The sequence below is a fragment of the Pleurodeles waltl genome, chromosome 5 (assembly GCF_031143425.1).
Source record: "Pleurodeles waltl isolate 20211129_DDA chromosome 5, aPleWal1.hap1.20221129, whole genome shotgun sequence".
NCBI lineage: Eukaryota > Metazoa > Chordata > Amphibia > Caudata > Salamandridae > Pleurodeles > Pleurodeles waltl.
In genome coordinates, this window is record NC_090444.1 from 1,631,889,131 (window position 1) to 1,631,903,773 (window position 14,643).

General features: G+C 43.4%; 1 protein-coding gene across 2 annotated transcripts in view; it reads right to left on the reverse strand.

Moving 5' to 3' along the window:
- The window catches only part of NBAS (NBAS subunit of NRZ tethering complex), a 1,762,396-nt gene that overhangs the window by 1,057,262 nt on the left and 690,491 nt on the right, over window positions 1-14,643 (reverse strand). For both annotated transcript variants that reach the window (XM_069235962.1, XM_069235961.1), the window contains exon 30: window positions 3,719-3,948. In XM_069235962.1, coding sequence (XP_069092063.1) covers window positions 3,719-3,948 — 230 coding nt within the window. The remainder of the gene's footprint in view (window positions 1-3,718; window positions 3,949-14,643) is intronic.

Sequence of the window (14,643 nt, forward strand, 5' to 3'; positions counted from 1 at the left end):
CTATGAAAGGAGCAGACCTCACAGCAGTGTAAAACTAATTTAGGAGTTTCACACTACCAGGACATATTAACTACACAGGTACATGTCCTGCCTTTTCCCTACATAGCACCCTGCCCTATGGGCTACCTAGGGCCTAACTTAGGGGTGACCTATATGTAGAAAAAGGGGAGTTTAAGGCTTGGCAAGTACTTTTAAATGGCAAGTCGAATTGGCAGTGAAACGGCACACACAGGCCTTGCAATGGCAGGCCTGAGACATGGTTAGAGGGCTACTTATGTGAGTGACACAATCAGTGCGGCTGGCCCACTAGTAGCATTTAATCTACAGGCCTTGGGCACATGTGGTGCACTTCTACTAGGGACTTATAAGTAAATTAAATAGTCCAATTGGGTATGAGCCAATGTCACCATGTTTTAAGGGAAAGAGCATATGCACTTTAGCACTAGTTAGTAGTGGTAAAGTGTGCAAAGTCCTAAAGCCAGCAAAAATGAGGACAGAAAAAGAGAAAGGGTAAGGCAAAAAAGTTTGGGGGTGACCCTGCAGAAAGGCCATTTCCAACAGGGACCAAGATTGATTTGCTTATGGTAGGTCCCTCTCTAAATGGCATAGACGTGCTGAATACTGAAGGACTGAAAGTTGGCCCAGAGTGATCACCATTGGCTGGAATTAATTCAAGCACTTCATTCATCAATATTGTGCTGATACCAGAATTCTACCTGTGTCTCGGTGCACATAATGCTGTCAAACAGAAAACTGAGTCACAGGGAGTAAATGTGATTTGCCCTGAATCATGTAATGAGATCAATCGGAGAAACTGGTTATGAAACCCAAGAGTATACGTTACCATTGGTGTATCTTGTAAATGCTCTGTGCTACATCCACATCCTCAGTGTTTCCTTGTCTTTGCAGAGGTCTGGTGTTGTGGGTTCCCAGTCTTTTTGTGTTTTATATATATATGTGATTGGAGGGAAAGCTGATCAGTTCCTGGATGAATTACCACCAAGGCCTTAGCTCCTGAGCGCATACAGGCATACTTATGCCATTTGGTTCTCACTTGATCTGTTTGATGCATCTACAATAAATCTACATAAAAGTCTGCCCATCTGAGCTCATCTCCATTTATGCATACAACTAGACTTTCATAGCAGGTTTTCTAACCCTCACCTTCTGCACCACTGACAAATTTAAAACTGTTATCCCCACGTATAGAGTTCTTTTCAAGAAGCTAGTTTTTGGTGGCAATCATCCTTTAAAAGCAAACAATATAAACACATTAAAAGAATGAAGAAGTCTGATGCCAAATGCAACTACTACACAGGGTGTGATGCTACAGAAAACATGCACCATAGGATAAAAGCTACTCCTCACTACAGAGGCCCAACAAGGCTGGCTAGAACTGCCTGTGTTGCCAATCAGAGGATGCATGGCCTGGCCATTCAGGCTTTTCTGTTCCTATTGCAACAGGTTCAAGGGTCATCTGCATATGGTTGATCCTTACTGGAGCAGCACTTTTGATTAACACAAGCATTCCACCCACCAAAATGGACTAAAATGACACTAATGCCCAAGAAACACATTGGCGTCACCAGTACTCATTTTTAACGTTATAAGAACGCTAATTACAAAGGATAAGGCAAGTCCAACATTTTGAAATTTGTAAGTCTAAATTACTATTGTGATGTTCCAGTGTAGGGTATACCATATATAAGCAAGTTGCGCAGCATGATAATCTGAAGGAAGTTACATTTAGAGCCTCAGCTAAATTACATATATGTACAGTATAACACATGCAAGGCAGTTTACCATGGGTAACAGCTCGTTATTGAATTTGGGCCAATAGACATTTACCTACTACCATTCCAACTCTGCTTGAAAGTCTCCTCTGCTTCAGGTATTCAGTGCCTCAAACACTACTTGCACATCAGCCAGACCTGGATGTGCACAGTCTATCTGAAGCTCAACCCAACCAAAACAGAATTCCTATTATATGCTAAGAACAAACAAACAGGATACAGTGCACACTTGGCTCAATGGCAAGAACCTTGACAGCTTCGAACTCCAACTCTCATCGAATGCCAAATCACTTCGATTCACCCTGGATACCAACCTACCCTTCAAGGAACACATTGCCAAAACCTCTCTCTTCTAAAGAAAGTCAAACCATTTCTTCAAGAAAGCGACTTCAGAGCTCGTGTTCGAGCCCTTTTAATCTTGCATCTAGGTGGTAGTAATGCCCTGCTCCTTGGCTTCCCAGACAACACACTGGCACCACTTAGGAGTATCCCAAATACTGGCACACATCTCATTCAGGGACTGAAGAAATATGCTCACATCACCCCCACCCTGATGGAACTCTATTGGCTGCCCTTGACAGCCAGCACCATCTTCAAAACCAGCTGCATCATTCATAAAGCCATTACAACCAGCACCCTCACTTATCTTGCAGACAAGCTCACCCTCTGGTAGTTCTCAGCACACCAGCAAAGAGGACACCATCAGACTGCATCCTAAGTGTAAAAAAAGAAAAACCAACACAACAGACCTTTTCCATCTATGCACCCAGGATCTAGACAAATATCCCCGTATCCATCAGGAACACCCCAATGCTGCTTCAGTTTAGGAAAGAGTTGAAGACTTGCCTCTTTACAAAACACTACATCACAGTGCATTAATCATCCACATCTCAGCTTCCTCTACTATTACTTGCCAACTTTAAGCTTGCCTTTGACCATGTACAGTGCCACGTTGCCTTATGGCTATGCCTGTGCTACAGAAATACCACATACCTACAGATAGTGGGAGGGCTCCACCAAATAATGTTATGAGATGCTTTGGTTAACTCCTTTATGTTTAATATATAGTTTATTCAATTGGTACAGAGTATTCACTGAATTAGTGATCTTTTAGCTGGTATACCGTCAACGCAAAAAGCCTAATTTTGAAGCTGCACAAAATTCCATCCTCTGATTTTGCACAAGAACGCATCCTCTGGTTTAAGTGTTAATCATGTGCATTGCATTGCCACAATCATACCCCCATGTAAGTCCCATAAAAACTCTTTAAAACCGTGCCACAGAACTTCCAATGTTAGAGTCGCGGCTGGTGGCGGGGCAAAGTGGTGGGGCATGGACAGTGAACAGAACAATTAAATAATAATAAAAACAAAGTTACCTCGACCCCACCGCATCTCCATATTGCCAACACTGCTGCTCATCAGATCTCTGCTGCACTGCAATCATGATGCTGCTCTCATGCTGCTTGAGAGCAGCGTCAGGATTGGCCCGAGTGCCCTAGCTTTGTGCTCCCAGACAGACTAGAAGCCTGTGCCTTCTGTCTCCAACCAGGCAACACAGCTCGGGTTGGCGACAGCTCATTGCACATGTCTGTTTGGCTGTCCTGAGACGGTCGGCCAAACACACAGGCCCACTGTGGGGAGTGCACACCACTCTCTCTTCCTGCCTGTCATCCTCCATTGTCATGGGGAGAGGTTTGGGGGTGGCGCTCCTCCACTACAGCAGAGGAGCCACTGCTGCAATGTTAATGGGCACACTCAAATAAAATTATTCATGTTATTAGTTTATCGTTTGGTTCTCTCTGATTTTTGCCCTTTTTATGATTTACGCAACACTAAGACTATCTCTTGTATCTATTGATTTTTTCAGTAAGTTTTTTTTAATTACAAACACAATTTCAATGACTAATAAGAGGAGCAACTTACCGTGCCAATTCCATGCAGCTATCAGTTAGCGAGGTTGATGAATTGAAGTATTCTCTGCCCGCAGCTAGCACTAGGTCAATGCTTTTCTTGTAGCCCACTCTGTATTGGGATTTTCGTTTAGATACAATGATGATTGGAGGATCTACTGACAGTTCAGTGCAATGCATCATCTCTCCAGCCAAGTAAATGTTTTCCAAGCGGCTTGAGCACAGCAGGCTTTCTGTAAATATCTGCAAAGTACAATGAAAAATCCAAGTAGTTAAGTCCACATTTTGCAAAACAATGCAAGTACTCTTTCTTTGTTGAATGTATTTTTATTATCTTTTACAAAAAAACATAAAAACCGCAAGACATAAACATGCTCAGACCACGTCATTGCCAGTAATATTTTTTCTGTTCCACGACCCCTGGAGCCTTGCAATTGTTCCTTGTATTTAGGATATTTTTATATCACTGATCTAAACCTTGAGGTCAAAGAAGTGCTGTGTAATGTACTGACCTGCCAACTTGGGCAGGGGAGCACTTTCCAATAAACAAGGTAGAAGATAATAATTCTCAAGAGAATGGTACAATTCAAAATGGGAAGTAAGAATAGGAAAAGATTACCCCAGGTAAAGGGAACTTATAATGAAAAGAAGGGCAGCACATACCTCTCCTTGTGTGCTATTAGGAAACTGATTTTTACATCAAAGTGATTAAAGACTGCAGGAATGCCTGCACAGAAAAGTGGCCTCATCAAATTAATTCGCTGAAAATTGAGGACGATGTGAGCGGACCACTAAAGCATGGGCAATAAAATATTTTTAAGGCCTTTTCATAAATATACATTACACTCATGGAGGTAACGAAATAGCAGCCCTGAAGCGTAATCAAAACAATAAAATGGCCTGCGCATAGCTATGTGTTGATGTTTATCTCCATTCAGATAAATAATAAAGTCAAACATGCCAGAAGATGCATTACTTCAGAACCGCAATGAAAATAATGTCAGCCACCTTTCAGTGCCCGTGATATCCATGTGAAGTATGCAGAACTAGCAGGACTTATTTTTGCTGGAACAGTAATATCTACAACTTCTGAAGGATTCAAACTGTTATATCCTTTCAGCAGCCATATTGGTTTGTAGAATCTGTTTTTTTTTTTGCGAACTGAGGGGAGCAATGTTTAATTAACCCCTTATCCGCTGAGGTCCCCCCAAATGCTGAGCACTTTTTTGATCTTTGAGGCAGTTTGTGTTTAGGACTTAATAACCTTTTTCTACAAAACAAATGTAGTCCAAATTTGAATCTTTATTTTCCTCACATGTTGGGGATTCTAAATGTATCACGAATTCCTGTATTTCCCTGGAGGGAACAAAAAAAGTAGCCAAACTGAAGCAAACTTTTCATTTGTTTGGAAAAATGAGAAAAAAAGTGCTGTGTAAAAAGTTTAGCGTGCAAAGAGAGATGTAAGAAAACATTTTTTTCATCACAGTTTTTTCAATTTTCTAATTGGTAATCAGATTCCCTTTTTTCACTATTTATGTATCCTTGCATCTTGTGCAGGAAACGGGTGTGAAACGCACGAGTGGACCAAGAAATCTATACATTTCTGAAACGCAGACAAAATGGTAATTTGTGTGGGTTTTCTCAGACGCTAATTGTTGAAATAACATTTTTATTGGTGGGGATAAAACAGAAATAGGTGACCATGTTTACATCTATATATTTTTTTGCACTGATGGTCGATCTACAGAAGTAATATATGGTTATGTCTGACAGTTTCTTTCCGTCAGTGATTTATAGTTTTTTGGATTGTCAAAAAACCCAGTCATGAACCAAGCTGCATCTTACAATGATTTTTCATTGTGAATCAAAATGTGGACTGTGTGAATTCCATCTTGTGGTAATGTGGTATTTAAATGGTTATAGTCTAGGTCCGTTCATGTGTTTTGTCTTAGGGCCACCCACATATCCCACACATGGGGGAGGGGGGTTGGGGGGGGTTATTGATAGAAGTTTGGGAATGCTGGCTGTTAAGGCTTTCGACACTGGTTGGGTGTGTTTCTGTCACATAAGCATAGGGATTGTGTTTTTGACTCATACTTTAATGTTTGCAGGGCATTCAAAAAACACTTGGTGGGATCCAGGCAAGTCACACCACACCATGTTTCAGAAATGCTCAGGGTTGGTGGGGTTCACTCTGTGCCAGCCAAAGCCAGGCCAAAATGTTGCAATCATACTTTGGAATCACTCGATCTGGTGGATACTCTATCTATTTACAGATTCCCCACCGTAGATTACTCCACAGGTGCCATAGTGGATCCAGAAACCTTTTACAGCATTGGTCTTATGAGCCACTAGGCGGTGCTGTATGGCTCTAGGCTCCTTTTATCCCACCCCGGAAGTGACCTAGTGAAGCCACAAATAAGCGACATCCCTGCACGCTGATGTCAGATTCTTGTCATCCTCCCTTTCCGCACCCTCAGACAGGAAACGTAGATACTTGGTACCAGTGCTAATAACTAACCATTTTAAATGTTAAATAGAGGCCATTCGACAGAATGGGGTGCTTGGAGAGCAGTCAGATAACTACAGTTAGATTATACTACAGAAAGAGCATCTGAAAGTAAGTAACTCGCTCTCATGAGGCTTCTAATAGCACATTGCTTACCTTAGCATAGATGCCAAAGTAGTACCGCCCCCAGGTAAAGGGTCTGTGAGGTGGACTCACATCAGAAAGTGAGCAAAATGTCCTTCCCAGTGGACCTGGCTATCGAGGCAGTAGCATTTAGTTAATATATGCATCAACGCCCATGCCCCAGCCTGGCAGATGTCAAAGACAGGCTCTTCACAAGCCCGCTCAGTGATAGCAGACTTAGCACTAGTACTTGGGGTCTCAGACCTTCTGGTAGCTGCTTCATGGATAGTTCTGGCAGATCTTAATGCAGAGGACTATCTCTTCTGCACAGCCTTCCCTTTCTTTGCTCCAGAGAACTCCACAAACTGTGATCATTCACTCAATGGTCCTTTGTAGTGTAAAGTTTAACGCCCTTTTGAGATCAATTCAATCAAGCCTCGCCTTCTCTTTTGAGGGATATGGGGAAGCAAAGAACAGAGGCAGAGTGACTGATTGTCCAAAATGGAAGGGAGTCACAACTTTTGGCTAGAATGCCACTGGAGTCCATAATACCAATTTGTATGGGAAAAAGGCGGTATAAGATGACTGCATGGAAAGTGACTGATTTTTACTCATGCAATGAGCTGTTGTGAGCGCAATAACGAAAACGGTCTTACAAGTCAAGGGATGCAACCAGCAGCTATGTATCTGCTTGAAGGACATACAAATGAGAAATGTTAAAACCAATTTAAGGTCCCACTGTGGAATCATAAACAGTTAGGAAGGAAACCGGTGTCGCAAACCTTTTTATATGTCATTAAAACAGGTGATTTGAATAAGAACAGCTGGTCTGGCAAATGAAGAAAGGGCGAAAAAGCAGATAAAGGGCCTTAATTAGTGCCCACCGCAAGCCCTAGCTCAACTAAAGATGAAATGGACAAAATACGGTGACACCTTTGCTTGTAAAGGGTCCGTCTTACGAGCGCTACACCAGCCCACAAATTTGGACCAGTGCTTGGCATAAATGGACTTCGTGGAAGGGCATCTGGCAGCAAGGATAACATCCACCACTTAAGGCAGCAGATCATACGCAGTCAATCGCCTACGTTCTGTCTCCATTCATGTAGGTGTAGATCACACAGATTACGGTGGAGATCATTGCCCTGCTGCTGAGACAGGAGGTCCTCCCAGAGTAGCAGTCTGAAAAGAGAGCATACGCGCATGCCCTGGAAGTCTGGGTACCACTCTTTCCTGGCCCAAGCCAAAGCTATCAGGATAACTTGGGTACGGTCTTACTGATCTTCTTTAGAACGCTGGGCAGGAGAGGCCGAGGTGGGAAGGCATACACAAGCCTCATGTTCCATTCCAGCTGGAATGCATCTTCAAACGAGTGTTCTTGGAGAAATCCAATGCTTAAGGCTTTATACACTGCACGTTATCAACTGTTGTGAAAAGATTGAGCCAGAGGTCTCCTCACTGTGGAAGACCCCCTCCCCCACCTTAGGATATAGATGCCACTCAAGATCCACCAGACATCATCTGCTCAGTTCGTGCCCTCTAGCATCCAAAGACCTTGGACCTTGCCAGGTTGTTGGAGATCAAAAAAGTGACCTGATGTTCAAAGAATCTCCTGATATGGGACCCAGGATCCCATTCTGCCCTGCTTGTTGCAGTACTACATGGTGGTAGTGTTGTCTATGAAAACTTGCCCAATCCTCTACAAGACGGACAGCAGGAAGGCCTTCAGAGCCAAACTGATGGTCAGCAACTTCAACAGACTGTTGTGAATCCGGACTTCTGCTGGAGACAGGAAGTTCATGATCTCCACTTACCCGAGATAACCTCCTCCAGCACAGATGAGCCCGTCACCACCATTCAGACGTCTAAGCACAACACCTCTTTGTCTCAAAAGGGAGTGAAAATGTACTTCCTTATGCTAGAAGTCAAACAAATTTAGAAATAGGAAAGGTGAAATGCCTTTTTCCACATCTGCGGAAAGTGCATGAGAAACTGCAGGCAATTTTGATGCCTCCTGCAAACTGGAAAAAGTGAGGAAAGCAAGAGAAATGCCCTCAAAATCAAGATGTTTCATTCCAAGATATGAGGAATGCAAGAAATCAGTAATTCAGTACTCTCAAGGGCTAACCATTCTGTTTTTTTCTAATGGTAATGGCATTAAGGTAATAAAACTGTCCACTGATCACTACTCTTCAAAGGAGTTCGGGTGTGGTGCCTGCCTGCCATAAGGATTGTTGGACTTTGCCCTTTTTGCAGCACCATCCCCAAACTTTTTGCCTTAACTCTCCTGTTTTACGGACCTGTTTTTGTTGGCTTTTAGAACTCTGCACAGTTTACCACTGCTAATCAGTGTTAGGATGCTTCTACTCTCTCCTTTAAACAGGGTGAAATTGGCGTATACCCATTTAGCACATGTAATTTACTTGTACATCCCTAGTAAAGTGCTACAACATGTACTCACAGCCTGTAAATAAAATGCTACTTGTAGGCATGAAGCACTGATTGTGCCTTCCCACCTAAGAAGCCCTTTTAAACATGTCTCAGGCTTACCACTGCAGCCTCTGTGTGCAGTTTTAAACTGCTATTTTGACCAGGCAAACTAAACCTTTTGCTAGGCCTACCCCTTCCTTTTTTAAAACATATCAGTCACCCCTAGGGTACTTCCTAAAGAGCCAATAGGCCAAAGTGCAAAGTATTTAAAAAGTTGGACATCTACTTTTAACTTTTACATGTCCTGGTAGTTAAATTAGTTTGTCACTACTGCAAGGCCTACCTCTCCCATAGGATACAACTGGGTAACTTAATACATTTAATGAGCGCAAACGTTCAACTGAGAGCAAGTAGGAATGTCAATTTGGTGTCTACAACATTGCAATTTAAACTCTTTTATGGTAAGGTTGGAATTTGAGTCACAATTAGGAAAACGCTATTCTTAGAAAGTTGGCATTTTGTTGTCCTAACACAGTGATACTCAAAGTATGGCCCGTGGGCCGCATGTGGCCCTCCTGACCTTTCACATACCGCCATCAGCGACTGCACTGGGCTGCTGTGTACTTGATCAAGCAGTAACATTCAGAAAGATGTTTAACAAAACAGTGTTTATTTACACTAACGGAAGTAAAAGAGAAGCCAAAACGATGTCCTGTATCACTTAACTTTAGGAAAACAACATTTTTTAAAGATATTTTGCAACAAACATGTAAAAATATGATAAAGTCTCTTCAAAATTCAGAAAAGTGAATTCATCAACATGCAGGTTTGTTGACCTTAGCAAATCAGACTATATCAGTGCATGTATTTTTAAAACTGATAGTTTTCAAAAATGAACACAGAAACAGTCATGCCTCTGGGCACCCTGACAACAATGCCAATAGTCAACTAAGAGACAAGTCAGTTGTCACATATAACCTTCTGGGTGGTCTGGGTTGTTATTATACATGGACGATGTTAGACTTTTCATCTTTGGCGTGGTCTCCCTTAACTTTTTGGCCTCTGTTTCCCAGGTTGTTGATGTGTGCTGGACTCTGATTTTGCTGTTTTTGTTACTCCGGGCACTTTACCACTGCTAACCAGTCCTAAAGTGAAAGTGCTCCTTTACAAAATGTGTATGTAATTGGCTTATCCATTATTGGCATATTTGATTTATTAGTAAGGTGCCCAGGGCCTGTAAATCAAATGCTACTAGTGGGCCTGCAGCACTGGTTGTGCCACCCACATAGGTAACTCTGTAATCATGTCTCAGACCTACCACTTCAGTGTCTGTGTGTGCAGTTTTTAACTGTAAATTCGATTTAAACCTTCCCTTTTCTTACATGTAAGGCACCCCTAAGGTAGGCCCTAGGTTGCCCCAAGGGCAGGGTGCAGTGTATGGTTAAGGTAGGACATATAGTAATGTGTTTTATATGCCCTGACAGTGAAATATTGCCAAATTCGTTTTTCACTGTTGCAAGGCTGTTCTTCTCATAGGTCAACATGAGGGCTACCTTTAAATCTGATAGAAGTGTAGCTTCTCTTTGGGAGCGGATGGACATGTGGAGTTTGGGGTCTCTGAGCTCACAATTTAAAAATACACCTTTTAGTAAAGCTGATTTTGAGATTGTGTGTTTGAAAATGCCACTTTGTGAAAGTGAGCATTTTCTTGCTTAAACCATTACTGAGACTCTGCCTGTTTGTGGATTCCCTGTCTGGGTCAGTTTGACAGTTGGGCTGGCTGCATCTCACACTAGACAGTGACACAAAGGGAGCTGGGGTGTAGTCTGCATATCCTGATGAGCCATCTGTGCTAGGAGGGAGGGGAGGAGTGGTCACTCACACCTGAAAGGGCTGTGCCTGTCCTCACACAATGCATTCTCCAACCCCCTGGTGAGTGTCTGGGGCCTGGCCTGGGCAAGGCAGGATTTCACATTCAAGAGAGACTTTGCTTTGAAGTAGGCCTACTTCAAATGATAAATTGGGTATAAGAAGGGCACCCAAAACCACAGACTATAGAACACTTCTGGAAACCTCTGCCTGGAGAAGAGCTGAGGAAGAAGAGCTGCCCTGCCTGTGACTGTGCTTTGTGGAGCTATCCTGCAGTTGCTGCTTCTGCCAGAGTAAGAGGGCAAAGACTGGACTTTGTGTGCCTTCCATCTTGTGAAGATCTCCAAGGGCTTGATTTAGAGCTTCCCTCCTGTTGTTTGAAGTCTCAGGGACAGCAAAGACTTCTCTCGGCCAGCACCTGAAGTCTCTGGAGAGACTCCTACTCTGCCAATTGGTGCCCATCCAGTTCCTGGGACCTTGAAAGGAGAAGCTGGCAGCCTAAGAGGAAGAAAACCACGGCCAGAACGCTGTGTGGGAAAAAAAATGATGCGACTCCGATCTGCGGCTGAAAATTAGACGCGCTGCCGGCTTCATGGCTGAAAATCGACACTCGTCTGCAATGCGACTGGAAGATCGACGTACGGAGCTGGCGAAACGATGTGCAGCATCGCTGACAGAGGCTGGTGAGAGCGCAACCTGCGCTGCGTGGTTTTCGGATCATCGTGCGGCTCGATTTCCGACGCAAACACCGCTGGACGTGTAAAGACAACGCAAAGCCCACTCATACCTGAGAGTGCTGACCAGATCGACGCAACGCTCTCCTGCGGAGAGAAGAAACTACGCGCCCGACCCGACGAAAGGAGAAACGACTCAAAGTCTCGCTCGTGAGTGAAATCGACGCATTGCAAGCCCTTTCTGATGCACACTCGCACGTGCAGGGTTATTTTTGATGCACCCAAGGTACATTTTCACGCTAACAGTGTTAGTGTGTGTTTAAAACTACATGAAGACTCTTTTTGCTTTTTAATTGATAACTTGACTTGTGTATTGTGGATTTGTGTCGTTTTGGTCTTGTTTTGTTAAGATAAATATTCCTATTTTTTTAAAACCTGTGTTGTGTCATTTTGTAGTGTTTTCATTAGGTTACTGTGTGTTGGTACAAATACTTTACACCTACAGTCTGAAGTTAAGCGCACTGCTCGTGCCAAGCTACCAAGGGGGTAAACAAGGGTTAGCTGAGGGTGATTCTCTTTTACCCTGACTAGAGTGAGGGTCCTTGCTTGGACAAGGGGTAACCTGACTGCCAACCAAAGACCCCATTTCTAACAGACGACATTATAGTTTATTAAATCAAACAGAACAGAGAGGTTTTGGTACATTGCATATCCTGAACCCATGTTATTCAAGGTGCTCCTATATGTCATATTGAAGATAAAGGAGGAAAAGTAAAATTAGACAATTGTCTAGGATCACACAATTTGGTCAAGTGGGGAAGCCAGGTTTAATCACAGGTTTTCTGGTTTCACATTGTGCAATTAATTTTATTTCATTCCAATAGTCAAATTAATTCTTTTTTACATTTCAATCTCCCAAGCTAGCGATAGCGCCCACCTTAAGCTATCTCCTAACAAAGCCCCACTCCTACCTTGCTGGCATAAATGCAGCCCTCAGGCACACCACAGACAAAGCTTTGTTGTGAGTGTAACTGTCCTAACCATTTGGTGCCTGTATCATGGGTCCCATGAATAGGTATAGCTCGCAGTTGTTTTTTGTGTATTGCTCCCAGACAGTGAGACACAGGGAAGATAAGTGTTGGCAGGATGGGCCATCTCTGATTTGATGACATCACAGTGGCTCTGCCTGGGCACACAAGGAAAGTGTTTGACACTAGGCTTTATTGAAACCAGCAAGCTGGGGCCAAGGTAATGGGGCTGGAAATTCACCTCTAGGGGTGGAACCCTCCAGATCCTTCTCCTACTTCACAGTGGGCACCAGGTATAACTAACAGACTCTCAGACCCAACTTTTAAGTACAACTCTGGAATTATAGAAGACTCAGAAGGACTGCTGTGCTGCTCTGCAAGAATTGCTGCTACTATGTTGCCCTGCTGCCTGAGTGGAAAGGACTGGAGCTGCGTCTTTATCCAAGGACCACCAGAGTGACTCAGAGGGATAGTTGGCCTGCATCGTGATCAGAGCCCCACGGACTGAAAAGGCTCCAAAGAACGTGAACCCAGCAGCTAGACTATCTGCTGTGAACCTTTCTATACAAGTGGCGCTACCCCAGTCCTGGACCCTTGGAAGTGGACCTGAAGGTACTCTGCCAGCCCAGATGTGGCTTTGTGAGCAGAACGGATGTGGTGCGACACATCTCTGACGTGGGACCTCGCATCAAAGCTCACAGCTTCTTTCGAACCATCGCTGGTTGATACATTCTCAATGCAGGCCTATGCATCGCAAACACTGTGTCGAAAGCATCCTCCACAATGAGACAGGACTTTGCATCACTGCCCCACAGCTTCCTCTGAGCTGCCGCTTTTTGACGAATCCTCGATGCAGGATCTTGTAGCACTCTGCAATCAGGATACAAATTACTTTCTTCAGCAGACCTAACTTGATCTCCGTAGCCGGTCCCTGTATCTGGCACACGCACCATCGCGGCCCGCCTGAACTTGTGAATTCGTCCCAGTCCAATGCAACCAGATAAGCACAGTTAGAGCTTTGTGCTTTTAGGCACTACACTTACATTTTTAAAATTGCATATCTCTGGTTCTACTGACTGGATTTTTGTTGTTTAGGAATTAAATTACGTATTAAAATGTACTCAATACTTCTAAATTGGTGTGGGATTTTTCTTGTGTTGTGTTTCCACTTTATAATTTTTTTTTTTTTTAAAACAAGTGATGGACGGAATGCTGAACATTGTCAAACACTCACCCCCAGTCATAGATCTGGGTTTAATCCATCGTTCTTTTGCTCACCATGCCACCCCAGTTTGGACCCAGCCATATGCAAATCAATCTTGACCCTGTTCCTCATGGGAACAGTCCAGACCGAACTGCCAAGCCAGGTCCTCACTGGACCGGAAACAAGCATCCTGGGACCGGTTTCGGGGTTTCACCCCTCATCAGCCAGGCTAGCTTGAATCCAGTGGCATGGGAAGCACGGCACACTTTATTACTGTTTAAAGTGCTGCATAAATACCTACGTCGGATTCCTTTGTGCCAAGCAACCAAAGAGTTAATCTGGGGTTTGCTTGTGACTTAATCCTGACAAGAATTGTGATTGTTGCTTGAGTAGGGATTCACCCCCTCAACTAGTAGCCCAATTTCCTACAAGGATCCTGAAGAGAGGTGCTGCACACAGGCTTCCATGCGGAGCACATTTTTCTGAAGTCCACTCTGGGAGCCTGGACAATGTCTTAACCTTAATGCAGTGACCAATAACGTAAATGCACTGCTCAGCCTCCCAGAGCGCTTCAATAAGCATCTTGACACTTTTTATTTCCCAACCATGAAGCAGAAGATCAGGTTCAATTCCATGCCATGGCAAGAAATGAAACAAGAAATTCCTGAGCTTTGTTTTCTGCGCGGTAATTTCACCCACCTCTACTCAAGAACCGGGGGATATTGTAACATCAATACCACCGGACACACGTTATCTTTATGAAAATCACATCACTCAATGATGTTTTTGCCAAAACTCTTGAAAATATCTTAAGATGAATGTCACATAATTTACCACAATGCAACTCGTAAACCTCTTCTATAAATCTCATCCACCAAGTTCAACAAATTCATCTGATGTTTTATTGAGTCCTGCATTCTTCTCAATTTTAAAGTAACATTTGTAGACAGTGCTAAAATCCTGTGTACATTCCAAGACAGCCGACATAGCCTACAAAAACAAATCTCTGCAAAGTACTCTGGGCAGCAGGCAATTCATTCCAGATCAGGATCTAAAGTTAGTAGTACAGCCACTGGTGCTTTCTAGTCTGAACTATGGTCATTC